The following is a 27,472-nucleotide window of genomic DNA, read 5'->3' as shown; positions in this document are numbered from 1 at the left end:
CAATAGTAAGACCGTCACTATTCGACCGACGGGAAACGAAAAAAATAAAAAAGATTCACCGTAATACTAGCGGTAATGGCCGATGATTAAAACATTCGAAATTTATTTTTTGTTGTTGTTGTTGGTATCATATTTAATCAGAATCTATTGTGCAATCAATCTGCTTTCTATCATATTTTAACATAGGGACAACACCATTAAATATAATCTTTATAAAAAGACAAGAGAATCAGTAGAACACATGGTTGCTCCTCCAATACACGCTAGTATCAAAAGGGCTAATTTTTTTCAAAATTATTATTTTCCAATATTGCTGTTTAAAACATCATAATACAAAAGAGTGTGATGGTTGTAGTGCACTGCACTTCTCCTTATTGAGATCTATCTACCGATGAAGTTTCAGGTCTACACTACTTAAAGTTTTAGTGTAATACTTCATACAAAATTTAAGTACGAAAATAACAAAGGGTAATAAATCCTACTTTATGCAAAAGAGAGTGATGGTTATGCATTGTACTTCTCCTTGCTGAGATCTATCTATAGATGAAGTTTTGTGTTAATACAGTTTTTGTGTTATGCTCCGCACAAAATTATGATGGACAAACAAATGGACAAGCAAAGCGGCAACTATATGCACTGCCTTTGGGGAGCACAAAAATCTCTTTATAGCTGACATAGATTACTTACAATTTTTTGACCTTATTAATCAATATCTACCTGTGTAGCTATTTCAGGCTTAGGACCACATTCAAGAAGTCGTCTTGCAAAGGATGCAGCTGTTTTAAAATTCTTTAATTTGAAGAAAAGATTTTGTGCTGTGCGCAGCGTGAGGATCATGTGGACAGGCTGTAGGTTACAATGAGTGAAGTAGGCCGCCATCTGTAAAACAAACACAACAATGCTTATCACAGTGAATGAAGTTGGTTACTGACTGTAAACCAGATATTTCTTAAAATATCATATCATTTTATTTCTTATCGCATTTAACAATGTTAAAAAAATGTGTAAACACAAACAAATATCTTTGAGGAACAAACTATTGGTATCTAGTGGAATGATTTACCTCACAAAGTCGTTTCTGGTCCTCCAATGTGGCTTTAGGGAGCTCCTTTCGTTTCTGTTCCATGGACAGTCCAACTATATATTCCCGACAAATCTCTATCAATTGTTGGGCCTGTATGCATCAATCAGGACATCTTGTTACACTCAAAGCAATCATGCCAGTTTTTTTTTATATATTGCAATTTCACCAGATTTTTTTATTCACCACAAAATGCAAGATTTTTTTTATATATTGCAATTTCACCAGATTTTTTTATTCACCACAAAATGCCAGATTTTTTTTGATTTCCTACACTGATGCTTGACTTTTTTTTATTTAAAGCAATACTTTTTTAAAATTTCCAACAATCTGATAATATTCAAGTTGTATACAGCTCACTTGCATACAACCAAATGATGAATACTATAATTTATTATGTAAAGACATTAGTTACCATTAAAAATTCTGTTGTTTTAAATCAATAATTTGAATTCAATAAACGAAATCTGAAGTATCCCATAATGCGCCCAGAGGATCAACACATTATTTAAAATCAGAAAATGGGCTTTTTTAAAGGACAATGAAGTAGCAGTTGTTAGCAATTTGAGTATACAACATGTATGGTGGACTTATTACCATATAAAAACACATTAAACAGTAGAGATCATGTGCTGAAAAAATCATTAAAAAGTAAGTAAAAGCTGACTCGCAACCACACAATGACAGGTAAAGCCTACCTCTGCTACTTCCTGTTTGTTGTCAACCACTAGAAGAGGAACACTCAACAGAATATTTCTGAACTTGATGATGGCTTCTGGGAACTTTCCTGAGGTGGTCAGTTGGTAGGCTACCTGTAGTTGCTGCACCAGAGTGTTCAATTTCAGTCCAACAGCAGGCATGCCATTTCTGGCACCAGATTCCTTCCTATAATATAGGATATCAATGTCTTTAAACTGTTTCAATTTCTATGTCCTTTAGTATCACATAACAAACATTAAAACTCCAAAATCCTTTCTAAAATACAGACATTCTTTATTCATGACATGACAATAGCATTACTAAGACCTGAGTATATCTCCCAGCTGATTAGGAAGGTTATACAATAAATTCAACCCTTACATCTTCCACTGATGGAGCTACCTTCATACTATTGAAACTTCACAACAAAGAAACAATGAGATCCTGACAAGGTCATGTTAGAGATCATTATCTGGAATCAGTTCTCTCTTCCTGTTATAATGCTTTCAATATCAAGGCTTTAGAATTGTGGGACTCACCAGTTACGATGTGGGAAGCCAAACATTGGAGCCAGTGTAGGCACGCCCTGAAAACACGTCCTTGCTCTGCTGTATGTCTGTAGAAATAGCTGTTTATACGTAGCAAAACTCACCACCCCGATCTGGTCGTGTAGTAACTACAAACATATAAAACCTTCATTAATATCAAAACCTGAGACTATTCCAGCAACTGCCTATGTCAAAGCTCTAAGAAAAATTGCAAAACATTCTAAAAATTCATCAATAACAATTGTTCTTCATAAAAAAACACCTGCTTTTTTGTATGTATTGTTAGATATGTATAAAACTAATTTCCTTGATGAAAATTTCAACTGAAAACTTTAACATGTATTGAAATTAGTAACCATTGTCTCTAATAACCCTAAATGACTTTCAAAATTTTATATGTAATTAATGTAAAGATATATGAAGAAAGGCGAGATTTTACTTTTTCATATCTGTGTAAGATTTCTACAGACTTTACAAACAATACCAGAGAAATTAGCTATTTACCAGTCTGATTTTGTCTACAGAAACCTGGTTTTATTACAAATATGTTACTCAGTCTGTACCACACTTACAACAATGTCCACACTTACCCGCATTGCTGTCTCGAAGGATCCTGCCAGAATATGGTCGACAGGCAGCTGGGAGTTATTACACCACACCTACAACAGAATGTCACTTACAATAATAAGTTAAATTTGACCACAAATAACAATTCAGAACTGTACCTGAGTTAAGTTTTGTTCATTCTTGAGTCTAGTAAAAAGGAAAAGACTAGTATTGAAACTGACTTGTGATTTAACATTTATTTTAGCAAATGATAAAAAAACTATTAGAAAACTGAATATGTTGGTATAAAGAATTCAGACTTCTTTAATATGTGGGTTACTGATGTCTGTCTAGACAAGTCTCCCTAGCTTCTGGATTGCTATAGGAACTTAACTGTATCTGTGTGACTGATGTAAGCTTGTACTACCACTAATTACACTGTCAGATATCTTTGATGTATAAAATTTTGCTACAAAGTGTTGGTACCTGTGACTGACTCTGTCCTTTAGTTGGCGGTACAAAGTAGCCCTCCTCCCCAGCTGTTGGTGTTGTACCAATGTCCAGGTCGGTAGGAAGCTCAACATCATCCACATCCCATCCTCCTCCATCTTCTCCAGTTCCTAACTCATCCTCATCCATATCGTCACCTCCAAAGCCATCTGCCAAACACAGAAAGTCCTCTAACATATACTTGGTTTACATATGACACACACAGAGAAATCTTCTTACATAGATATTTGGTTCACATCTGACACTCACTAAAATCCTCTTACATAGATTTGGTTCACATTTGACACACACAAAAATCTTCTTACATAGATTTGGTTCACATCTGACACACAGAAAATCCTCTTACATAGATTTGGTTCACATCTGACACACAAAAATCCTCTTACATAGATTTGGTTCACATCTGACACACAAAAATCCTCTTACATAGATATTTGGTTCACATTTGACACACACAAAAATCTTCTTACATAGATTTGGTTCACATCTGACACACAAAAATCCTCTTACATAGATTTGGTTCACATCTGACACACACAAAAATCCTCTTACATAGATTTGGTTCACATCTGACACACAGAGAAAATCCTCTTACATAGATTTGGTTCACATCTAACACACACAAAATCCTCTTACATAGATTTGGTCCACATGTGACACACAGAAAATCCTCTTACATAGATTTGGTTCACATCTGACACACAAAAATCCTCTTACATAGATATTTGGTTCACATTTGACACACACAAAAATCTTCTTACATAGATTTGGTTCACATCTGACACACAAAAATCCTCTTACATAGATTTGGTTCACATCTGACACACACAAAAATCCTCTTACATAGATTTGGTTCACATCTGACACACAGAGAAAATCCTCTTACATAGATTTGGTTCACATCTAACACACACAAAATCCTCTTACATAGATTTGGTCCACATGTGACACACAGAAAATCCTCTTACATAGATTTGGTTCACATCTGACACACAAAAATCCTCTTACATAGGTTTGGTCCACATGTGACACACAGAAAATCCTCTTACATAGATTTGGTTCACATCTGACACACACAAAAATCCTCTTACATAGATTTGGTTCACATCTGACACAGAGAAAATCATCTTACATAGATTTGGTTCACATCTGACACACAAAAATCCGCTTACATAGATTTGGTTCACATCTGACACACAAAAATCCTCTTACATAGATTTGGTTCACATCTGACACACAAAGAAAATCATCTTACATAGATTTGGTTCACATCTGACACACAGAGAAAATCCTCTTACATAGATTTGGTTCACATCTGACACTCACAAAAATCTTCTTACATAGATTTGGTTCACATCTGAGATTTGGTTCATATCTGACACACAGAGAAAATCCTCTTACATAGATTTGGTTCACATCTAACACACAGAGAAAATCCTCTTACATAGATTTGGTTCACATCTGACACTCACAAAAATCTTCTTACATAGATTTGGTTCACATCTGACACACAGAAAATCCTCTTACATAGATTTGGTTCACATCTGACACACAGAAAATCCTCTTACATAGATTTGGTTCACATCTGACACTCACAAAAATCCTCTTACATAGATTTGGTTCACATCTGACACACAGAAAATCCTCTTACATAGATTTGGTTCACATCTGACACACAGAAAATCTTCTTACATAGATTTGGTTCACATCTGACACACAGAGAAAATCCTCTTACATAGATTTGGTTCACATCTGACACACAGAAAATCCTCTTACATAGATTTGGTTCACATCTGACACACAAAAATCCTCTTACATAGATTTGGTTCACATCTGACACTCACAAAAATCCTCTTACATAGATTTGGTTCACATCTGACACACAGAAAATCCTCTTACATAGATTTGGTTCACATCTGACACACAGAAAATCCTCTTACATAGATTTGGTTCACATCTGACACTCACAAAAATCCTCTTACATAGATTTGGTTCACATCTGACACACAGAGAAAATCCTCTTACCTAGATTTGGTTCACATCTGACACTCACAAAAATCCTCTTACATAGATTTGGTTCACATCTGACCCACAGAAAATCCTCTTACATAGATTTGGTTCACATCTGACACTCACAAAAAACTTCTTACATAGATTTGGTTCACATCTGACATACAGAACATCCTCTTACATAGATTTGGTTCACATCTGACACTCACAAAAATCTTCTTACATAGATTTGGTTCACATCTGACACACAGAAAATCCTCTTACATAGATTTGGTTCACATCTGACACACAGAGAAAATCCTCTTACCTAGATTTGGTTCACATCTGACACACAGAAAATCTTCTTACATAGATTTGGTTCACATCTGACACACAGAGAAAATCCTCTTACCTAGATTTGGTTCACATCTGACACTCACAAAAATCCTCTTACATAGATTTGGTTCACATCTGACACTCACAAAAATCCTCTTACATAGATTTGGTTCACATCTGACACACAGAGAAAATCCTCTTACCTAGATTTGGTTCACATCTGACACTCACAAAAATCCTCTTACATTGATTTGGTTCACATCTGACACTCACAAAAATCCTCTTACATAGATTTGGTTCACATCTGACACTCACAAAAATCCTCTTACATAGATTTGGTTCACATCTGACACACAGAGAAAATCATCTTACATAGATTTGGTTCACATCTGACACACAGAAAATCCTCTTACATAGATTTGGTTCACATCTGACACTCACAAAAATCTTCTTACATAGATTTGGTTCACATGTGACACACAGAAAATCCTCTTACATAGATTTGGTTCACATAGAACAAAAACTGATAGCTCCTCACTGTCCCAACATTACTTTTAAACAGCTAGGAATGTAAGTATCATAATAATTACAAAAAATTTCTCAAGAAAATCACATACTGAGCAGCTTTCAGATACTAGTGAATCAACACATGATCCATATATCTCCAAACAGATACAACCCACCAGATACTTAAAGTGATGTTAATGATTTCACAATGTTTTATATATGGATCAGTTTAGTTTAGTTATTAAACTTTCTGTAGCTCCATGTAGGACCCAATGGTCATGATGATGAATGAGCTAATTCTCCAACCCAAAGCCATAATAACTAATATCAACAGTCATATCATCAAGGTGGACAAATAAATTATGTAAGTACCATCACCAAGGTCAATGTTGTCCACATCAGCTCCCCAGCCATCTTCAACACCATCTTCTATATCTACAGCTGCCTTAGCAAGACCCTTGGCTTTACCTGCACAACAAAATTTCACATGAATATTTATACTTTCTAACAATTACCTTGTACGACAAAATGTCTGACATCAATATCTACTCATTCAAATACAATCAAACCTGTCTATGGAAGCAATTAAAGAGTGCTAAGAAAAGTGGCCTTTATAGACAGAGGGCCTTTTTACAGCGGCTCTATTACTCAAATGGCTTTACACTGGTATCCAAATGCAGTCAATTTCATATACAAGTGTAACAATGGCCTTTCACTATAATAGGCAATACACCTACCACTTCCAGCAGTCATGGCCCCCTCAAAGAAGCCCTTGGACACTGTGAGGAGAGGCCAATTACTCTCCTGTTGCATGATGGGCACCGGAGGGTGAAGAAGCTTGGCAGCAGGGTAAAGGTCTGGGGTACGATCTTTCTCCCCAAAGGTTGACTTCAACTGTTCGGCCTCATCTTCTATACCGTGGGTGGCAGCAGTAAGGTAGGCCAGTGATTCTACAACAGATCAACTATTTAGTAAAGTAACGGGTAGCCCAGTGGTTCTACAACAGATCAACTATTTAGTAAAGTAACAGGTGGGCCAGTGGTTCTACAACAGATCAACTATTTAGTAAAGTAACAGGTAGGTCAGTAGTTCTACAACAGATCAACTATTTAGTAAAGTAACAGGTGGGCCAGTGATTCTACAACAGATCAACTATTTAGTAAAGTAAAATTTAGGTCAGTAGTTCTACAACAGATCAAATATTTAGTAAAGTAACAGGTAGCAAGTGATTCTATAACAGATCAAATATTTAGTAAAGTAACAGGTAGCAAGTAATTCTATAACAGATCAAATATTTAGTAAAGTAACAGGTAGGCCAGTGGTTCTACAACAGATCAACTATTTAGTAAAGTAACAGGTAGGTCAGTAGTTCTACAACAGATCAACTATTTAGTAAAGTAACAGGTAGGCCAGTGGTTCCACAACAGATCAACTATTTAGTAAAGTAACAGGTGGGCCAGTGGTTCCACAACAGATCAACTATTTAGTAAAGTAACAGGTGGGCCAGTGGTTCTACAATGGATCAATTATTTAGTAAAGTAACAGGTAGGCCAGTGGTTCTACAATGGATCAACTATTTAGTAAAGTAACAGGTGGGCCAGTGGTTCTACAATGGATCAACTATTTAGTCAAGTAACAGGTAGGCCAGTGGTTTCACAACAGATCAACTATTTAGTAAAGTAACAGGTGGGCCAGTGTTTCCACAACAGATCAACTATTTAGTAAAGTAACAGGTGGGCCAGTGGTTCTACAATGGATCAACTATTTAGTAAAGTAACAGGTAGGCCAGTGGTTCTACAATGGATCAACTATTTAGTAAAGTAACAGGTGGGCCAGTGGTTCTACAACAGATCAACTATTTAGTCAAGTAACAGGTGGGCCAGTGATTCTACAACAGATCAAATATTTAGTCAAACTAAAAATGTCAAATACAGCAATGTAATTGAACTTCCATCAACTTACTTTGTCCGCAGTTTTTGAGAATCCTAACACGCTCAGAGACATCCCCCAGAAACAGAGCATTCTGGAAATGTCCACTTGTATCCTTCCTGATCTCAGCTGTATCAAAAAGGTTAAGAAATAAGAGAGTTAAGATTGGTGTGTACTGAACTCCTTCCTGTTGAGATTTATCTACCCATGAAAATTTTAGTATCAAAAGGGAATTAACTTCTAAATTTTGTAAAAGAGAGTGATGGTTCTGGAGCACTGCACTTCTTGTTGAGATATATCTACCTATGAAGTTTCATGTTGATACCTCTTATAATTTTAATTCAATTTAATCTGAGAAAAAAAAGAAACAATCAGCCATGACATAGAATGTTTAATTATAATTCTTAGAATACCATTTACTTCCTGTCAAATGAGTACCCATTCATTTTGTCTAAGATTGAATACCACCAATATGAATGTGTGAAATCTGATTCTCAGTAAAACTGTCCTGATGAACGTACCGATTTTCATCATTTTTCGGAGTTTCTCTAGGTTTCCTGTGATGAGGTAGAGGAAGGAAAGCTTGTCAAAGTTCTTTGTTCTCTGGTATGCCATTTCTACCACTTGGTGATTACCCTGAAGCAGGGCAGCCTCACCTAACCTCTCCCAGCATGCTTGGTCATCCAGGGAGCGTGCTGCTTCTAATGCAATCTGGAAAAATAAACAATGCCTTTAAGATTTCTGAATATAGATACCATTTTGTGTAAATAGTAATATATCTTATAAATTACTAAATTCAACATGGACTGTACATACACATAATCCTGAGAATTCTGCACAATATGTGTCAGAGAGACAATGACAAATGATCAGTGAGACAACATCTAAAATGCAACTATAATCACAGCATTTTTAATGAAAAAATCAACATTTCAACATTTCACAAGATTACTTACTTCAATATTACCACACTCTAATGCAAGTCCAAAGCGTGTCTTCTCGTCCTTGACAAAGTGGAGAGCCACTTCAGGGTAGCCCTTCTTCTGCAGGTAGGAGATAATGGACTGACCAACCAGTTTGGCATTTCTGACCATGTGTAAAACCTAAAACACAGCATTGAAATTGTACAAGTCACTACAACACAATAATGAAATTGTACAGGGCACTATTGCCTCACTACAACATAACAATGTAATTGTACAGGGTACTATTGCCTCACTACAACACAATAATGAAATTGTACAGGGCACTATTGCCTCACTACAACATAACAATGTAATTGTACAGGGAACTATTGCCTCACTACAACACAATAATGAAATTGTACAGGGCACTATTGCCTCACTACAACATAATTAAATTTTTTTTGGGCATAATTATTTCACTACATCACCATACAATCCGACAGTAAATAAGCCTAATGAAGTGATAAAATTGTAACCACAGCAGAAAACAACATACACATTTGTGTATTAAGTCAATACTCTGCATAGAATCTATGATATAGTGTCCTTTCAGTTACAGATTTCCCGATGCATTATATTTAGACGGTGTGGCAGTGAGTACTCCCACCAATTTCATCTTTCCTAACAGACCATAGGAGAGATATATAATGCTAACGATAGTTTTAAAAGTCATCAGAAAGAGTTCTTAAAAGGTACAGATACAGAACAGCCATTAATTTTTCAACTAGGGCAGGATATCCCTTTAAAGATTCATCAACCATTGTGTCAATCATCAGCTACAACAATTTCCTTTAATGAATTTCAAAATTTCAGGATATTATTGAACATAAATACTATTTCTTAAGCATTTACCTCCTCATACTTGCGGTTGACAAGGGCGAGTTTAAATTTGAATTCTGTGGGGTCAATGACAAGCCTTCCTGGAACACACTCCCTATTTAGACAGTACACACTGTTACCCTTGATACGAGTGATGTAGATTGGTAGGTCAAGAGTTCGGATGATACCATGGTCACTGAAGAAAACAGAAAATCCACATATTTAGTGATCACTGGTGCAAAACATAATAGGATATCTTCATTATCTGACAAAATCAAAATTTAAAGCTTTACAGATCAGAAAATGTCTAAAACATGTATGCTCCTGTTTCTAGGTAAACAAGAAACTGATCAGGTGTAGAACTTAATGTTACGATACAAAACGGTTCATGAAATGAAATCTGGTACGATACGAAATGGTTCATGAAATGAAATCTGATACGATACGAAATGGTTCATGAAATGAAATCTGGTGAGTATTACATGATATTAAGAACACTTACCTGTTGGTGAGTATTACATGAGATTAAGAACACTTACCCGTTGGTGAGTGTTACATGAGATTAAGAACACTTACCCGTTGGTGAGTGTTACATGAGATTAAGAACACTTACCCGTTGGTGAGTGTTACATGAGATTAAGAACACTTACCCGTTGGTGAGTTTTACATGAGATTAAGAACACTTACCCGTTGGTGAGTGCATATTTGATGTGGTTGCTGGTGGTGTATACAAACACACCACTCTCATCCCAGGCTCCACTTTTTACACGGATGTTCTCATGGATGGTACATAGGTTCTCCAACTTTCTGTTACAGATGGAAATAACTGGAAACAAGACAAATACATGTATATATCAACCCTCAAGTATGAATTATTCTATCACAGGGAATGACACAAAGACATGTCAACCTTCGAGTATGAATTATTCTATCAACCCCTGAGTATGAATTATTCTATCAACCCTCAAGTATGAATTATCCTATCACAGGGAATGACACAAATATATATCAACCCCCGAGTATGAATTATCCTATCACACTTTAAAAACCAAAAAAAAAAAAAAACTTAGATTTTGTCAGAAGTACATTACTTTAACATTAAAAGAGGTTCCCTGCGTCAGACTAAAAAACTTCAAACAATATTTGATCTGAAAGGAAAACAGCTTAATGCATACAGTAATGACATTTCATTTAAGTTTGTAAAATATATCCCTAGGAACAGTCAACATATACTATAATAGTAAAAGAACAATACATACTGTGTTTGCTGAGGAGGGCCACATGTGACATGTCTGAGGACCACACCACATACTTCACTTTGGAAATCTTCACGGAGGCAAGTGCTCTGTAGAACCGAATATTAGACTATTGTAGTTACAGGTTGTAACAAGTTGAAATCAAACTTCACAACACACACAACACATTCCATTTTCACTTTGTATTGTATATTATATGCAAGGTTACAATTCAAATTACCTCATGAAGAGATCACCGAGAGCCATACCTTTTTTGTTGTACGTCAAAAAGTGTGACACCATCAGCATCCTTGAGAAGAAGACAACCAGTTCCAGCGTAGAAGACATCATCACAGTTGGGAGCCTGTAGTTTTTTTGTGATCTCATTCTTTAAGTTTTTGATCACAATCTGAAAGTAAAGAGATGAGTGGTAAACATTTTATATACTGCTCTCTGAGTCGGTTAACAGTGAGTGTATATACTGACCACAAGTGACAAGTAAAACACCTGTAAAGAGAGAAAACCTGTCCACTTTAACATGTTAAACTATATCATCCTACCTAAGACCCACATTGTATAATTCCTCCACATGCCCACACAATGTATGATCCCTCCACAGGCCCACACGTTGTATGATCCCTCCACATGCCCACACAATGTATGATCCCTCCACAGGCCAACAAGTTGTATGGACCCTCCTTATGTCTGAACATTGTATGAGTCCTACTAAAATCCACATTGTATGATCCCTCTACAGGCCCACACAATGTATGATCCCTCCACAGGCCCACACAATGTATGATCCCTCCACAGGCCCACACGTTGTATGATCCACATTGTATGGACCCCCTTATGTCTGAACATTGTATGCCCACACATTGTATGATCCCTCTACAGGCCCACACAATGTATGATCCCTCCACAGGCCCACACAATGTATAATCCCTCCACAGGCCCACAAGTTGTATGATCCCTCCACAGGCCCACACAATGTATGATCCCTCCACAGGCCCACACGTTGTATGGCCCATCCTTACGCCTGCACATTGTATAAATCCTACTATAACCAACATTGTATGATTCCCTCCACAGGCCCACACAATGTATGATCCCTCCACATGCCCACACAATGTATGATCCCTCCACAGGCCCACAAGTTGTATGAACCCTCCACAGGCCCACACGTTGTATGGACCATCCTTACGCCTGCACATTGTATGAATCCTACTAAGATCTACATTGTATGATCCCTCCACAGGCCCACACATTGTATGGCCCTTCCTTACGCCTGCACATTGTATGAATCCTACTAAGATCCACATTGTATGATCCCTCCACTCCACAGGCCCACACAATGTATGATCCCTCCACAGGCCCACACATTGTATGGACCATCCTTACGCTTGCACATTGTATGAATCCTACTAAGATCCACATTGTATGATCCCTCCACTCCACAGGCCCACACAATGTATGATCCCTCCACAGGCCCACACATTGTATGATCCCTCCACAGGCCCACACGTTGTATGGACCATCCTTACGCCTGCACATTGTATGAATCCTACTAAAATCCACACAATGTACAGGCCCTTTTCAAGCCCACTTAATGTTTATACTGAAAAGACCTACAGATTATATAGACCATCCTACATTGATAGCACTTACATTGTGAGTTCTGTCCAGTACAGCAAATCTGTTCCTTGCCACCCAAACAGCAGTCAAACCAGAAGACCGTTTACCTTCTGGGGCTGAAAAGCAACATAAACATGGTACATGAGGCAATCTTTACGTGGAAGCATGAATCCAAATATTACTCAGGAAATCCTAAAGAAATGATAGTCTGTCACACTTTTAGTCTTAACATGAGAGATCCCAGAGGAATCTTGTTCCCACCACTGTTTGGTCTTTGTGTGTTCTTTACAAGTTCTATCTTTTCCCATCCATTTTCCATTTCTTTCTCTGTTTTTGCTCTTAATTATACAAAAAAAAATTAAAATCTATTTAAAATAGTGACCATATGGAACCTACATATGAAATATGATAAAACATCTATCCAGTATTCAGGAAATAGCTTTAAGAACTATTATGGTCAAAATCCAAGATGGCCACTTGTGAGTCATTTGTTTTTCTGATCAGTCTCAATATGAAAAGAAAACAACTAGGGACCAAGGGGAACCCATATATAAAATTTGAGAAAGATCCATCCAGCACTTCTCACGAAATATTAACTACAAGAATTGTTTACAGACAGATAAACCTTACACCACAGACAAATGGTGATTTGATGATGTGAGCTAAAAATGCTGGATCATGTCAATCAACAATTTTTCTTTGTACTACAAGTAGAATATTAGGTTTCTCATTCATGACGTGAGATTTTATTGATTCATCAAATTCTGTAAAATTCTAGCACAGCATGACAACATTGAACATAAAGACTACATAATGATGTATATCCAATCCCTGCTTTCCTGATTTGAGAAACAGCTCACATTTTTAATTTAAGTAATTAAGTTTTAATATTTGTATGGACTATGTAATTCTGCCTACCATCTGGGCTGGAAGAGTCGCTGTCCTTGGGAATACCATACAGGTCATAAGTAGAGTTGTCTAGGTTACTTGTCCTCTGTGGAAAAAAAATGTACAATATAGAATGAAGTATGATTTTCTTTATCAATCCTAACATTAGGTATACAAACTTTTGATTTGTACAGATTTATATTATCTCTATGGCTGGTGACACACAGATACTCAACAGGATTAATCATTCAAATAAGCTTTAAGGATCTCTATCAAACACTGAAAGTTGAACTCCTCAGCTTCTGTTGTCATAAGTACAATTTAGTATGTAGCTTAAAAACTTGGACTGGATCCTTGTGTAAAAGTTTCCTCAATGCTTACTTATTAGAAATGCACCATATTTTCTCTGTAGACTAAATATACTTAGAGTACAGAGAAGGACACTGTTCTCAGCCGGGTTGTATAGTGTTAATACTTACCGTACAGAGAAGGACACTGTTCTCAGCCGGGTTGTATAGTGTTAATACTTACCGTACAGAGAAGGACACTGTTCTCAGCCGGGTTGTATAGTGTTAATACTTACCGTACAGAGAAGGACACTGTTCTCAGCCGGGTTGTATAGTGTTAATACTTACCGTACAGAGAAGGACACTGTTCTCAGCCGGGTTGTATAGTGTTAATACTTACCGTACAGAGAAGGACACTGTTCTCAGCCGGGTTGTATAGTGTTAATACTTACTGTACAGAGAAGGACACTGTTCTCAGCCGGGTTGTATAGTGTTAATACTTACCGTACAGAGAAGGACACTGTTCTCAGCCGGGTTGTATAGTGTTAATATATCTTAACCAGTATATCAACACCAGAATCTCAACACTGATATCTCAGATATCCACCAGGTTGTATCAGTGATATACTTACCCAGTGAAGGACACTGTTCTCAGCCGGGTTGTATGACATACTGTAAACAGGACATCTTGTGCCACTGTAGAAAGAAACCAGATGAGTACAGATAAAATCAATTATCACCAGAAATGATATCTCAACACCAGTGATATCTCAACATCAATGATATCTCAACATCAGTGATATCTCAACATCAGTGATATCTCAACACCAATGATATCTCAACATCAGTGATATCTCAACACCAGTGACATCTCAACATCAGTGATATCTCAACATCAGTGATATCTCAACATCAGTGATATCTCGACATCAGTGATATCATGACATCAGTGATATCTCGACATCAGTGATATCTCGACATCAGTGATATCTCGACATCAGTGATATCTCAACAACAATGATATCTCAACATCAGTGATATCTCAACATCAGTGATATCTCAACATCAATGATATCTCAACATCAGTGATATCTCAACATCAGTGATATCTCAACATCAGTGATATCTCAACATCTACATCAGTGATATCTCAACATCAGTGATATCTCAACATCAGTGATATCTCAACATCAGTGATATCTCAACATCAATGATATCTCAACATCAGTGATATCTCAACATCAGTGATATCTCAACATCAATGATATCTCAACATCAGTGATATCACAACATCAGTGATATCTCAACATCAGTGATATCTCAACATCAATGATATCTCAACATCAACATCAGTGATATCACAACATCAGTGATATCTCAACATCAATGATATCTCAACACCAGTGATATCTCAACATCAGTGATATCTCAACATCAGTGATATCTCAACATCAATCGGAGAACACATTATTGTCAAATAAATCACTGAGGCTTTTATGCTTAAAACTAAAAAGTGACACTTTGGGAATGAGCGAAATCATCATACAAGTGATAGGATACCCTCTGATTGGTTTCAAAATTCCTGTAAATTAGACTTAAGTAAATGCCATTACCACAATGGCGGCGATGAACATCACACAACGTTCCATTATCTTTGAATAAAATATTATTGCTTGCAAGTAAGCTATTAAATTTCAATCCAGTCCAGTCATTAATTAACCTCATAACACAGAGTTAATGACAGCGAGCTATCATAATCCCATTGCCAGGTAGCAATCTTTGTTGAAAGGTGTAAAATTTTGCAACGGGGTGAAAATACCTGTACAATACAGGTAAAATGATTTGTTTGAATCATGAGTTGTCAATGATGGTGTTATTGCTTACAGTCCGTGAAAAACACTTTAATATATCAATTTATAAAACTTTGATTAATAAAAAGTTAGCAGTAACATAAAGGAATAAAATTCGGGACCAAACAAAAAATTTGATACATCTAGACTGTATCTCATTACCTTAACTATGTATGTAAGAGACATTTCTGACCTATCATGTCTGACAATCCAAAGTGAGTTTGTTTATCTGAAGATCTAAGTAAATAATTAGTATCACGAAACTATATGACATAAAGAGACACAACAACGCTTTAACAAAGTGAAAACAGAAATTTTGCTAATTTTGCTAAAAGGAGAAATAAAGTACATGTCTACAGTCACAAGTGAAATTATTAAAGTGATATATCAATGTATAAAATCACCAAAATGTTTGAACGGTGAGCTAATCAACCAACCCAATAAAAACGTTTGGGACACAGAGGACAGGACAGATACTACACTATTAGTAAGTATTGTATTGGTAAGTTGATAGAGTTTCATTCAGAATTTAAATGTAATTATTTCTAAAATGTTACTACATTTACTTATGTCATATAATAGACAATTATACATCATTATTTAGGTTAACTTCACACTGTGTTACATAAAACACTGTGTTACATAAAACCAGACTTATACATCACACAGAGATGGGCAAGGACAGGACAATGTGTGACATAGAAAGGCAAGGACAAGACAATGTGATATAGATAAAGGAAAGGACAGGACAATGTGTGACAGAGAAAGGCAAGGACAGGACAATGTGATATAGATAAAGGAAAGGACAGGACAATGTGTGACATAGAAAGCCAAGGACAAGACAATGTGATATAGATAAAGGAAAGGACAGGACAATGTGCGACAGAGAAAGGCAAGGACAGGACAATGTGATATAGATAAAGGAAAGGACAGGACAATGTGTGACAGAGAAAGGCAAGGACAAGACAATGTGATATAGATAAAGGAAAGGACAGGACAATGTGTGACAGAGAAAGGCAAGGACAGGACAATGTGATATAGATAAAGGAAAGGACAGGACAATGTGTGACATTGAAAGGCAAGGACAGGACAATGTGTGACAGAGAAAGGCAAGGACAAGACAATGTGATATAGATAAAGGAAAGGACAGGACAATGTGTGACAGAGAAAGCCATGTAAAGAACAATTTGTGACATAGAAAGGTGAGGACAGGACAACCAAAAGGGAAAAATATGGTCAAGTGGAAATAAAAGGTTTCATTACTGAGGACTTCCAGCTCGGACATCCACTTGGTTTACAAGTGGATTACTGAAATTAATTTAGCGATAGCAGATGAGTAAGCTTGCTAAATGGGTCTAATATTTTGAAATGTGAAAGGAACACATGACTGGTGGTGAGATGATACAGGTTAAAATTAAAAAAGCATTCCACTAGTGACAGCATATGTTTGAGACAGTCACCTGTCCATTGCATTTACGATAGTAATCCATTTGTAGTGTTTCTGTCACTGACAGTCACCCTTCTGTAGTGTTTCTGTCAGTCACCCTTCTGTAGTGTTTCTGTCGGTCACCCTTCTGTAGAGTTTCTGTCAGTCACCCTTCTGTAGTGTTTCTGTCAGTCATCCTTCTGTGGAGTTTCTGTCAGTCACCCTTCTGTAGTGTTTCTGTCAGTCACCTGTTTTTAATGTTTCTGGGTTATCTGTCTAGGGTTTATGAGAGTCATCTGTCTGAAGTGTTTGTGACAGTCACCTGTCTTAAGTGTTTGTGACAGTCACCCTTCTGTAGAGTTTCTGTCAGTCACCCTTCTATAGTGTTTCTGTCAGTCATCCTTCTGTGGAGTTTCTGTCAGTCACCTGTTTTTAATGTTTCTGGGTTATCTGTCTAGGGTTTTATGAGAGTCATCTGTCTGAAGTGTTTGTGACAGTCACCTGTCTGAAGTGTTTGTGACAGTCACCTGTCTGAAGCGTTTCTGAATTATCTGTCCGGAGTTCGTGAGAGTCAATCCTCCATTGTGTTTCCAAGTCACCTGTACATAATGATTTCATGGCATATTTCTGATGAAAGATGATGGTCATTAAGAGATACAAAAATCTATCTATCAGCTAAAATGTTGTCGAAAACCTATTCTGTACACGTATGGAATGCCTCCTGAAAGTGCAGTATTACAGCAACACACTTTCCTATATACTTTGTTTAAACACTTCTATAAAGTCATGTTAACACTACTCACTTGGTAACCCTGCCAGCACTGAAGATAAACAAAGACAACATCAGTCTACTACACAACAAATTTCTCTCTTACTCTCTCCAATCTCTTTTGAATTATTTCAATCTTTTATCAAAATGGAATACACATCATTGTTATTTCTTCAGAATATCAGTATTAGGTTGAAATTCACTGTCTCGAAATGGCTTAAGTTAAAATTTTGTTTAAGTCAAAATAATAACCAGCTATCAAGTTTTTTTCCTTCTTAATCTTTGTAATCTTCGTACGGATGACTCAAATTTCCTTGAGGTAAAATTTTGTTTGTGGCAAATTTCTGTTTGAGGGGAAATGATTTTTCAATCTCCTCAAGCATGAGAAAAGCCATTTGTCGGCTCGAAATTAATTTTTGTTAAATCATTGACACATCTAAATATATAGATAAATACAAACAGAATCAAAAGTCACCTGTACGTAACATATGACTAATTACAGTGTATCAATCCATAGCACACACAAAAGTTGATCTCTGGGAATTAATTACCAGTAAAATTACCCAAAATAAGCCGCCTTCTTAAATAGTGTCACTGTATTGTAGCAGTGACCTACCTGTACATTAAACAAGTAGAGTGATTACACATGGCATAAAAGCTGCTCAGCACGAGAGCAGAATCATGTGAGGTTAGCTTAATTGTGCACATCTTTAGGAGCGATAAAAACAAAAGTAACATATATTGGTTGACACTTGGAGTTGCGATGCTTTCAACATAAATAACTAGCAATAACTTAATTCTCGAGAAGATGGGTAAAATGTGTATGTATAATGTCACTCAGGTCTTTATAAGGTCTTCTGTAACAGGTAAAATATTTCAATGCTCTTTATTTCACATGTTTATCCAAATATAAACATGATTTTTTAGCTAGAAACTTGTTTTTAGTAGTGTGTCACAAGCAAAATTTTAGTTTTGCTGACATTCCTTAAACATAAACCCTATATGTGCTTTGTCAATAAGGAAAAACTGTACATGTGTGAAATGGCACCAAATGAGTAGTTGATTGCTATTGTTACCACATATTTTGTTATTTAGACAAATAATGGAGTGACATGTATGATAGTCGGTGTTTCATTCACTAGTAATCAATGTAAAAATGTTTTCAGTGGTCCCTTTAATTTCGAGGTAACATGTTGCAACTTTTTATTACACTTTTGAAAACATAATTTTGTCTACATGAAGCAACCAAATGAACACACTCCTAACTGTGACTGTAATTTTCTTTAAAACCTACAGTAATTTTAATGTTAATCTCTTGTTTTTTTGTAAGCTTTTTGTATAATTGAGAGAGCCCAAAATTTGACATGAAAAAAAAAATGAATTTCTTGTCCTTTTCATATGAAAGTCACCAAAAAATGCACCGCCAACAACATTATCATTCTAAGCAATTTTAGGTTCCTCCCCCCCACCCTCCCCCACCCCATATGTTTATTTGATTTACAGGAACAAAGGTGTTCGATTAATTAATATTTTGATTTTGATCAAATCTGGAACAGAAAACGTTTCCTTCAACATTTTATGTCAATAAATTAAAGATTTTGACAAGTGACAGATGGCGATTATTCCATTTACTAGCTAACACACAACTTGATCTTCTGAGATGGAATCTGTGCTCAGATGAAATGAAACTGCTGTTCATAAAAAACAGGTATGAAAACCATCTAAACCTGGGTACAATTTGTTGTGGAGATGAATGAACACTAACATGTGCAGCGACAGGAATAAACATGTAAAATGTGACTAAATCACCAACAACATCACACAATTTAGAACATCTTGTCAAAGCTTTCAGCAACAAACAGTCTGAGAATGAGTGAAACATGCTTGCAACAAGATGAAAACAGGCTTCAAGTTTTGTGGTATGTAAGAACATAAACATACATTTTGCCACTTATGGGAGATACGACAGTCATTACTTACCCACGGAGCTGCATCACTGGGTTATCTTTGTTTGTGGTGAAGTCAAGGCGACGCAAATAACGTTCCTTGACATAGTAAAGAATGTTGTTATGGACTGCATATGCTGGGCGTTCACGCTCTAGTTTGAAGATAAGCATGCCGCTGTCATGGCCTGCAGCGAAGATGTTGAGGTTTGGGTGGGCAGCCATAATCCAGAATCGGTCATGTTCACGTCGGAAGGTCTGAACACCGGTTCTAGAAACAGTTAGGAATATGACCATGTTACAAGTGTTACAATTATTAATTTGTAATAGTCTGAACAAGTAAAGGATATTGTAAAATAATGTTTTCATGGTGCTCAATTTACATGGTTTTTCTAGAAATCACTATTTCACTAACAGCTGTAATTAGCTCAGAGAAAGTAACCTTTTTAAAACTGACTAGAAATGAAAAGGCACCTAATACTTATTAGGCTAAACATACTCAATACGCATAGCCTATTGCGACGGCCTTTTAGACAAAATTTACTGATCCTGGCCCTCTCATTGGCTGAAATATCGAAAAGAGTTAGAGCCCTCTAGCATCAATTTTCTGCGTAAATAATGCCGCGATTTTTCAAATCGCTATTTTAAAAGCATCCAAAATTAGTTTTGTTTCTAAATAACAATACAATTACTATATATTTAAAAACAGAAGCACAGTCTGGTTGAACTATTGATAAATTTGAAACAACATATTTTACGGAATTCTTGACATGACGTAAGAGTACAGAACACTGTACGTGCGAGTTGGCGCCATGATAAGAAGCTAGTTTGGGGGTTTGGTTTGATTTTTATTTTGTATCAGTGATTAGATATACTACATTTCTTGCATTTTCCTACCTTTTACTCATATCCCATACACGGATACTCTTATCCTCAGAGTTACTTAAGATAAGTTCCTGGCGGGGATGAAACAGACAGCTTGACACATTGTTGTAATGACCACGACATGTGTCCACTTCCCATGCTTTTGACTCTGAAAATAAAAAAAAAATTAAATAGACACGAAATTAAACTGCTGCTAACAGCTACCATGAAGTTTCTTTTTCATGGTGACTTGTTTTATCACCAAACAATGTTGAATGCTACCCCTGATACTGTCATTGACAGGAAATTGAAATGAAGGTTAAAAAAACACTTCCAATGGGAACATTTTTTAAAATAATGAATCTTTACTTTTTAAGTTAAATAATTAATGTGCAACAGGTACCATTCATTCTCCAGAGTTTCACTTGTCTGTCATCAGCGGCTGATACAATGAGGGGAAGTGTAGAATGGAAAGCAGCCCAATTCACTCCACGGTCATGCCCTTCTAGCACATGCTTCACCACTGCATCTGACATACCAAACAGGTCAGTCTGTCCTGGACTCCTAGAGCGTTCATTTATGCCTCCCGGACCCGGGGCAACATTCTTTTTTCTCAATCCTGTACAAGAGAAACAATGGTTTGTCAAGTTAGGGCTCAAACCTAGCTAATCGTTGAACCACGACGTAATTTTAACCATCAGACCCGTTTCCACTACAGGAGATTCCAGATAAATTATGGCATCCATCATGATAAAACCTACATTGATTCTGTGTAATTTGGATCTGCTGCATTCTAGGATTGAGTAATGTCATGACAGAAAATAATTTTTTATATCATACTTAATTGTACTTCTGTGTTGGAAAATGTCCTTTCAAAGAGAAAAAACAAGAAGTTGAGGTATGCTTCGTGAATTGAGTCACTGATCTGATGGTCAGTCTCAAAATTTAACATTTACGTTTAACTTACCAGAGTTAAATACTACATTTAAAACAGTTTTCCCATCACTAGTACATCATCTATGATATTTCCAAACAACCTTAACGAAAATGTGCAATTTGAATTTGAGAAAAACTCTCCCGTTCTTCTGTAAAATAGTAATAATAAAGTTCAATTGTTAAATGATTGCCTTGCGGCCATTTCGTTCTTTCAGTTACTCTCAAAAATTTTTAATTTAAATCAAAGTATGGACTATAACAATGGAGATAAGAGAGTGTACATGACAAAACCTATTCTATGCTGGCTGGAACCATGTGTCAGACCTAAATTTGTTACGGTTCAGTGATTTTATTACAAACTGTCATTTGTTACAACTGTTTCTTTTATTAGATGAACCTTTTCTCAAACAGATTTTTCCACAACATATATTTTGACTAAATCTGAATTTCAAATGAAGACACAAATAAAACTATATTTACCAGAAATATCCCAAACACGGACGGTCTGGTCGAGGGATGCTGACACAATCAGATCCTCCGAAGCATGAAACATTGCACACATTACAAAGTGGCTATGACCGGCCAGGATGCTACAACAGATTAAAAAGCAAAACACTGATGAGCCTTCAAGATTTTTGACTGATATATAACATTAACACCAACAAAGTAAGTCTGTACAGTTCTACCCTGTGCACAGTAGATAATTATTATACATAAAGATCTAATCAGACATTTTATAGCGTAACTGAAAATTGTGCTCTCATGTCTTCTATTAGGTTCTACACCCTGGTGCTGTAAAAGTCTCATGTCTTCTATCAGGTACTTCTATTTTAAAGGTTGTTGTATCAGTTGGTTCAAATTTCTGTGATATTACTAAAACCTTGAAATAAGAGGGAAATACATGAAAGTAATGAAATGGACCTTCATTTTATGTATGACACTGTATCTTTGATATCAAGGTACTGTAGATATTCGGCCATTGTGAACACTTGTGTTTAATATTATACATGCATATTTACACCATAAATTTTTCTAAACTTTATTACATCCTTGAAAACAGCAAAAAAAATTAATCCAATGAAAATTTCACAATAACTGCTAAAGCCATTTTATCACATCAAAGAAATAATGTAGATGGAGAAGAAATCCAGTCATATAAACAAAATGCATTGTTACATGTTATCTATTCAACAGCAATATAGTATAAAAAAAAACAATAAAATAAACAGCCCAGATATTAAAATATAGCATTCTTTTACTGTTCAATTATTCATACCAAACTTCAAGCTTTGATAATTAACTAGACATTGAAACGACATACAAATTTTTCACTAGTTGTGCTGTAACATCATGAACCTATATTGACAAACACTTGACAACTTGAAGAAACTGTTTCAGAAGAATTACAAGTGAAGCCAGTGTCTGTAACAATACATACCATACACAGCTGCGTGACTGCCAGTTCCATATCCGGATAGTTTGGTCATCTGAGGCACTCAGAATCCAGGGATATTCCTAGAGGAAACAAATTGTTACATTGCTATTCTGAGATGATGTTCTTAATTTCATAATTATCAAATGTTCTTGATAATTTCCTGATAACCAGACTTCCTGATGAGGACATGTTCTTAATATTTAACCAGAAAACAATTTAATCCCTTGTTATATCATCTGAATCCAGGTTGACAGAACACTTATCCAATTGCAGACATCCTGTTTCTCCCACCTCTACCCATGTAGGATAGACATGTCCCATGTGGAACACCCATGGAGGATAAATCTATCCGTTTGCAGGTTCCGTAATGTGCGACTGTAACATCACAGTTAACAATCCTTGTCCAGTGAACACAAATAAACGTCGGAGGATCATCTATGACTCTGATTCTGAATGAATACACGCTTGACACTTACACCATTGCAATTTTTCGCGCGCATAAACAATTGACGTCATTATAAACTGGGAAATCCCCTTTTTGTCCATGACATCGCGGCAAGCCTACCCTAACTTAATAAATGTACAGCGTTAAATGTTGTTCAATACAAGTATTTCCATGTATCTATCGCTAATTAAAATATTTAATTTCCATAAAATAAATATTTCTAATGGTTATTCATATTGCGTTTGTAGTCTGTCATTTTGCTCTCGCGGAAGAATGTAGAATTTTGGAAACGTGAATGGTGATATTCATGCGACATTCAGACACTTGTACTGTGGGATTTTTTTTTTTTTTACGTCATGGCGGAAATAATGGGGTGGGAGAAAAATAATCAACCCCTACCCTCATAGGATGTGACAGAGAAATCTCCAACCCTCGGGGTGATTTTTTTATAGTCTAACCCTCGGCAGAGCCTCGGGTTAGACAACCACAAAAATCATCCCTCGGGTTGGAGATTTCTCTATCACACCCTCAGGGTAGGGGAAGATTCTATTAATCATGTATGATTTGGATAACTTTCCTCAAAACACTGAATTTCCTAAATTTCTGAGATCATGTTATTTCTTCATACTGGATACATTTATTGTTGTTTTAAGTTACATCAAAGTTACATAAGTTTCAAATGGAAAACTGATGTCAGTACAGTAAAAAGAACCTGCTTTGAAGGAAGTTAAGCAACCAAGGCTTTAAAATTGTATTTAAGTGTAAAACAGGTTTATTTTATCACACACAAATTTCACCATTTTTAGTCAAAACCAAAACATCTAAATTCAGCCATGTCATATTTAAATTTGCATATCATAAAGAAAAGTAAATAACACTACAAGTATATAATGGAACTCTGTATGATAAAAATATTCCCAGTTAAATTTTTGTTGTTCAATCTAATAAAAAAAAAAAAACAAATTATGCAGAATTTGACAGTTGGACGAAAGAGAATGTCTGGGACTAACAGTGAGATTATTTGATTTCAAAGCCAAAATTAAGTGGAAGTATTATATTGTATTTCAATCCAAGAATTATCTAAATTCTCTTAATTTGAAAGGAATTTGTTCAGTAATAATGTAAAGGCAAGAAGTGTAAGGCAGGTAACTCAACAAAACACAAGTACACAAGTCTGGAGTAGTTGCGCTAAAATAGCTAGAATATACCAACATAAAAACTTACATGATGGAAGTATGTAGTTCTGATGTAGTCCTGGTGGCCAAGAAGTGTAAATAGGCATCGTCTCTGTTTGTAGTTCCATACCTAATAACATATTTCAAATACTTCACTACAGCAACAGATAACAGACGAAAAAGTCTCAACTCCTAATATCTATCATTACTTTATCTAAAAATTATATCTACCTTTAATTTTGTTTAAATTGCCAAGAAAATTGTTGGGGCTTCCTTTATATCAGAATGATTCAGTCTTAAGAAGTGTCAAACTTCTTTTTTATAAAGAACTAAGAAATAAGGTAAAATAAAATCCAAATTACTATCCCTTTAAAATAGTGGTAGTACCACATTTAAAGACAAAATACTGAGACAATTAATCAATAGGTACACTAAATATTATCATCTATCATATCTATCATAACTAGATGGTAAATCTGTACAAACCTTAATCTTATAGTCATCACCACCTGACACAAACAGAGGTTGTTGTTGGTGGAAACAGATCCCTCTCACAGGTCCTGATATCACAAAACTCAAATATCAGCTAAAATCTGTAGATTCTAACTTACTTTATATTCAAAACATCAAATATCTAATTGTTCCATCGTATACATTTTGTTTCATAATTTTCCCTTCAGTTAAGAATAGGCAAGTGAAGTTTATTGTAACTGATAATGATCATTCCATTTATCCAATTTCCAGTGTACTTTATATTACTAGTCATATATTCTCCAGCATTTACCAACATATACATGATCAACAATTTTTCAAGGTTCCATGGCCTATTAAAAAATGAAAGCCATTTTGCACAAAACACATCAATTGGGTTTTTTTTCAATGATTGTGTAGTTTATTTGTATCATTTTTCCCTTAATATTTTAAGTATTGATAAAAAAATAATGATGTTAATATTTTAGGTATGTAAGATTTCAAAGTTTTACTGAATACATGTACACACATACCATCGTGCTCATCAAATTTGTCTATGAGTGTACACATTCGATAGTCCCATAACTGGATGACCCCATTGAACAAGCTTGCTAGGACCCATGGCCTTTTAGGGTGAAAGGATAAACCTGTAAGTAAATAAATTGAAACAATATTATGGAGAGTTAAATCATCAAATGAATTTCTGATATTGCAAAAAAACCAAATGTGAACAGACCTATTACCAGGTACAGCTTTCTCCAGTAGCTGATTCATCAGGCTATGATTTATTACAAGTATTTAAAGACGTTTCATAGCATTTTAATATAATTAAATCCAAACAAATATATATGTAATGCGGTCAAGAAATGGGTAAAGTTTAATGCCAAATCAGGAACTTTGTGTAAGAGAAAATGCCTTTCTCATATGTGTATTGGGCTATGCCAAAATTATGACACCTATTAAGCTGTATATGTGAAAAAGAACTTAAGTGTTTCTAGTCCAAACAATCCCACATTTGAGTAACAAATTGACAACTTGAAAAAGTAATTGTCACTCAAATGTAGGACCGTTAAGCATACACAGGAGTGCACAACCTGGCAAAGTTGATAACCACATCACAGGTAAATTAGGTGGTAGTGTTATAGGGGACTAATAAAGGAACATTTGCACGTAGCAATTTGGTATAACAACAGGCGTATTTAAGTGTGGTAAAATCTGTTCTAAATAAATGGTATGTGAGTTTGGAGGTACAGACTTTTTCTTGCTGTTTCAAGTGAGTTTTCAACCTTTCCAAGATGAAAAAATGTATAACGACAGAATCAAAACTGGAACAAAAATGCAGTAAAATCCAAAATTTGAGATCTCTGTGACAATCATTTGATATCCATCAATCAAAATATTCTTCACATAGAGATCTACGGTAAAGTTTCGAAACAAATACGAAATTTTTCTACAGGTACAGGAGCATCGGCAAATCTAGCTATATAGCCAAATATACCGTTGCTCCAGATATTCATCTTATGTTATTAATCAAAACGAACATTTTGCATGTGTTTAGCCTCCTACACGAGAGCAATTTATACTGGAAATCCATAACATCTGCTCAACCTAGATGATGTTAATCTTAGTCAAGAGCATACTTTTTAGAATTCCAACAGGTCAAATAATGACCTGGACTGACTGTTATTTTTCTTCTGAATTACAGACAGCACATTTGACGTTCTGGAACTTCTGATGATTTCCCCTCTTTAATGTCAAATATATCTAAGAGCATTTAGAATAGAATAACTCTATTTATTTTAACCATTCTAGTTTACCTTTTACCCTGGCAGACTTCGTTTCAAATTTCGTTAGCATGTTTCCATATGTTTTTGACACAGAATAATGAGATACTTGCACGCCGGCTAAATATCTCCACCGTGGAAGTAAAATGGCAGGTTACACGTAAACCGGAAGTTGTTTTGGAACGTTGAATTTGATTGGTCGATGTGGGGGAGGCCTAAATTCAGAAGTGGACAACAGAAATGTTCTTACAAAAAGATAAACATTCCACCAGGCTTAATACATCACCTCAGATAATCTAGGAAAAAATTAAAAATCTGACAGGCAGCAGATATATAAACTGCCTGACGTTCTCAAAATATTAATTATTGTGAATCGTGGTATGCCATACATATTCAATCA

At 35.7% G+C, this 27,472-nt stretch overlaps 1 protein-coding gene across 2 annotated transcripts in view; it reads right to left on the bottom strand.

The window, feature by feature from the left end:
* The window catches only part of LOC132557577 (coatomer subunit alpha-like), a 30,576-nt gene extending 3,357 nt beyond the window's left edge, over window positions 1-27,219 (bottom strand). Inside the window, exons 1-28 of one of the 2 annotated variants that reach the window (XM_060222079.1) lie at window positions 27,106-27,219; window positions 25,822-25,935; window positions 25,304-25,377; window positions 24,867-24,947; window positions 23,201-23,277; window positions 22,243-22,352; window positions 21,230-21,445; window positions 20,860-20,995; window positions 20,000-20,233; window positions 14,641-14,670; window positions 14,479-14,515; window positions 13,718-13,793; window positions 12,833-12,915; window positions 11,434-11,573; window positions 11,189-11,274; window positions 10,617-10,755; window positions 9,963-10,125; window positions 9,102-9,248; window positions 8,667-8,856; window positions 8,179-8,274; window positions 6,954-7,166; window positions 6,589-6,684; window positions 3,361-3,533; window positions 2,919-2,987; window positions 2,320-2,456; window positions 1,780-1,966; window positions 1,064-1,174; window positions 718-879 (exon numbers count right to left, since the gene is read on the bottom strand). In XM_060222079.1, the coding sequence (XP_060078062.1) occupies window positions 718-879; window positions 1,064-1,174; window positions 1,780-1,966; window positions 2,320-2,456; window positions 2,919-2,987; window positions 3,361-3,533; window positions 6,589-6,684; window positions 6,954-7,166; window positions 8,179-8,274; window positions 8,667-8,856; window positions 9,102-9,248; window positions 9,963-10,125; window positions 10,617-10,755; window positions 11,189-11,274; window positions 11,434-11,573; window positions 12,833-12,915; window positions 13,718-13,793; window positions 14,479-14,515; window positions 14,641-14,670; window positions 20,000-20,233; window positions 20,860-20,995; window positions 21,230-21,445; window positions 22,243-22,352; window positions 23,201-23,277; window positions 24,867-24,947; window positions 25,304-25,377; window positions 25,822-25,935; window positions 27,106-27,145 (3,417 nt within the window). In that variant the 5' untranslated portion in view covers window positions 27,146-27,219. Of the gene's footprint in view, window positions 1-717; window positions 880-1,063; window positions 1,175-1,779; window positions 1,967-2,319; window positions 2,457-2,918; window positions 2,988-3,360; window positions 3,534-6,588; window positions 6,685-6,953; window positions 7,167-8,178; window positions 8,275-8,666; window positions 8,857-9,101; window positions 9,249-9,962; window positions 10,126-10,616; window positions 10,756-11,188; window positions 11,275-11,433; window positions 11,574-12,832; window positions 12,916-13,717; window positions 13,794-14,166; window positions 14,204-14,478; window positions 14,516-14,640; window positions 14,671-19,999; window positions 20,234-20,859; window positions 20,996-21,229; window positions 21,446-22,242; window positions 22,353-23,200; window positions 23,278-24,866; window positions 24,948-25,303; window positions 25,378-25,821; window positions 25,936-27,105 lie in introns of both variants that reach the window. The other variant, XM_060222078.1, reaches the window with a different exon arrangement.
* Window positions 27,220-27,472: the final 253 nt, after the last annotated feature.

This window comes from Ylistrum balloti, unplaced genomic scaffold, assembly GCF_031769215.1.
Source record: "Ylistrum balloti isolate Yb309-2 unplaced genomic scaffold, AGI_CSIRO_Ybal_v1 Utg370700, whole genome shotgun sequence".
In the NCBI taxonomy this organism is placed as follows: Eukaryota; Metazoa; Mollusca; class Bivalvia; order Pectinida; family Pectinidae; genus Ylistrum; species Ylistrum balloti.
The sequence above is the reverse complement of the archived record's forward strand: the minus strand, read 5'-3'. Positions and strand labels throughout refer to the sequence as shown.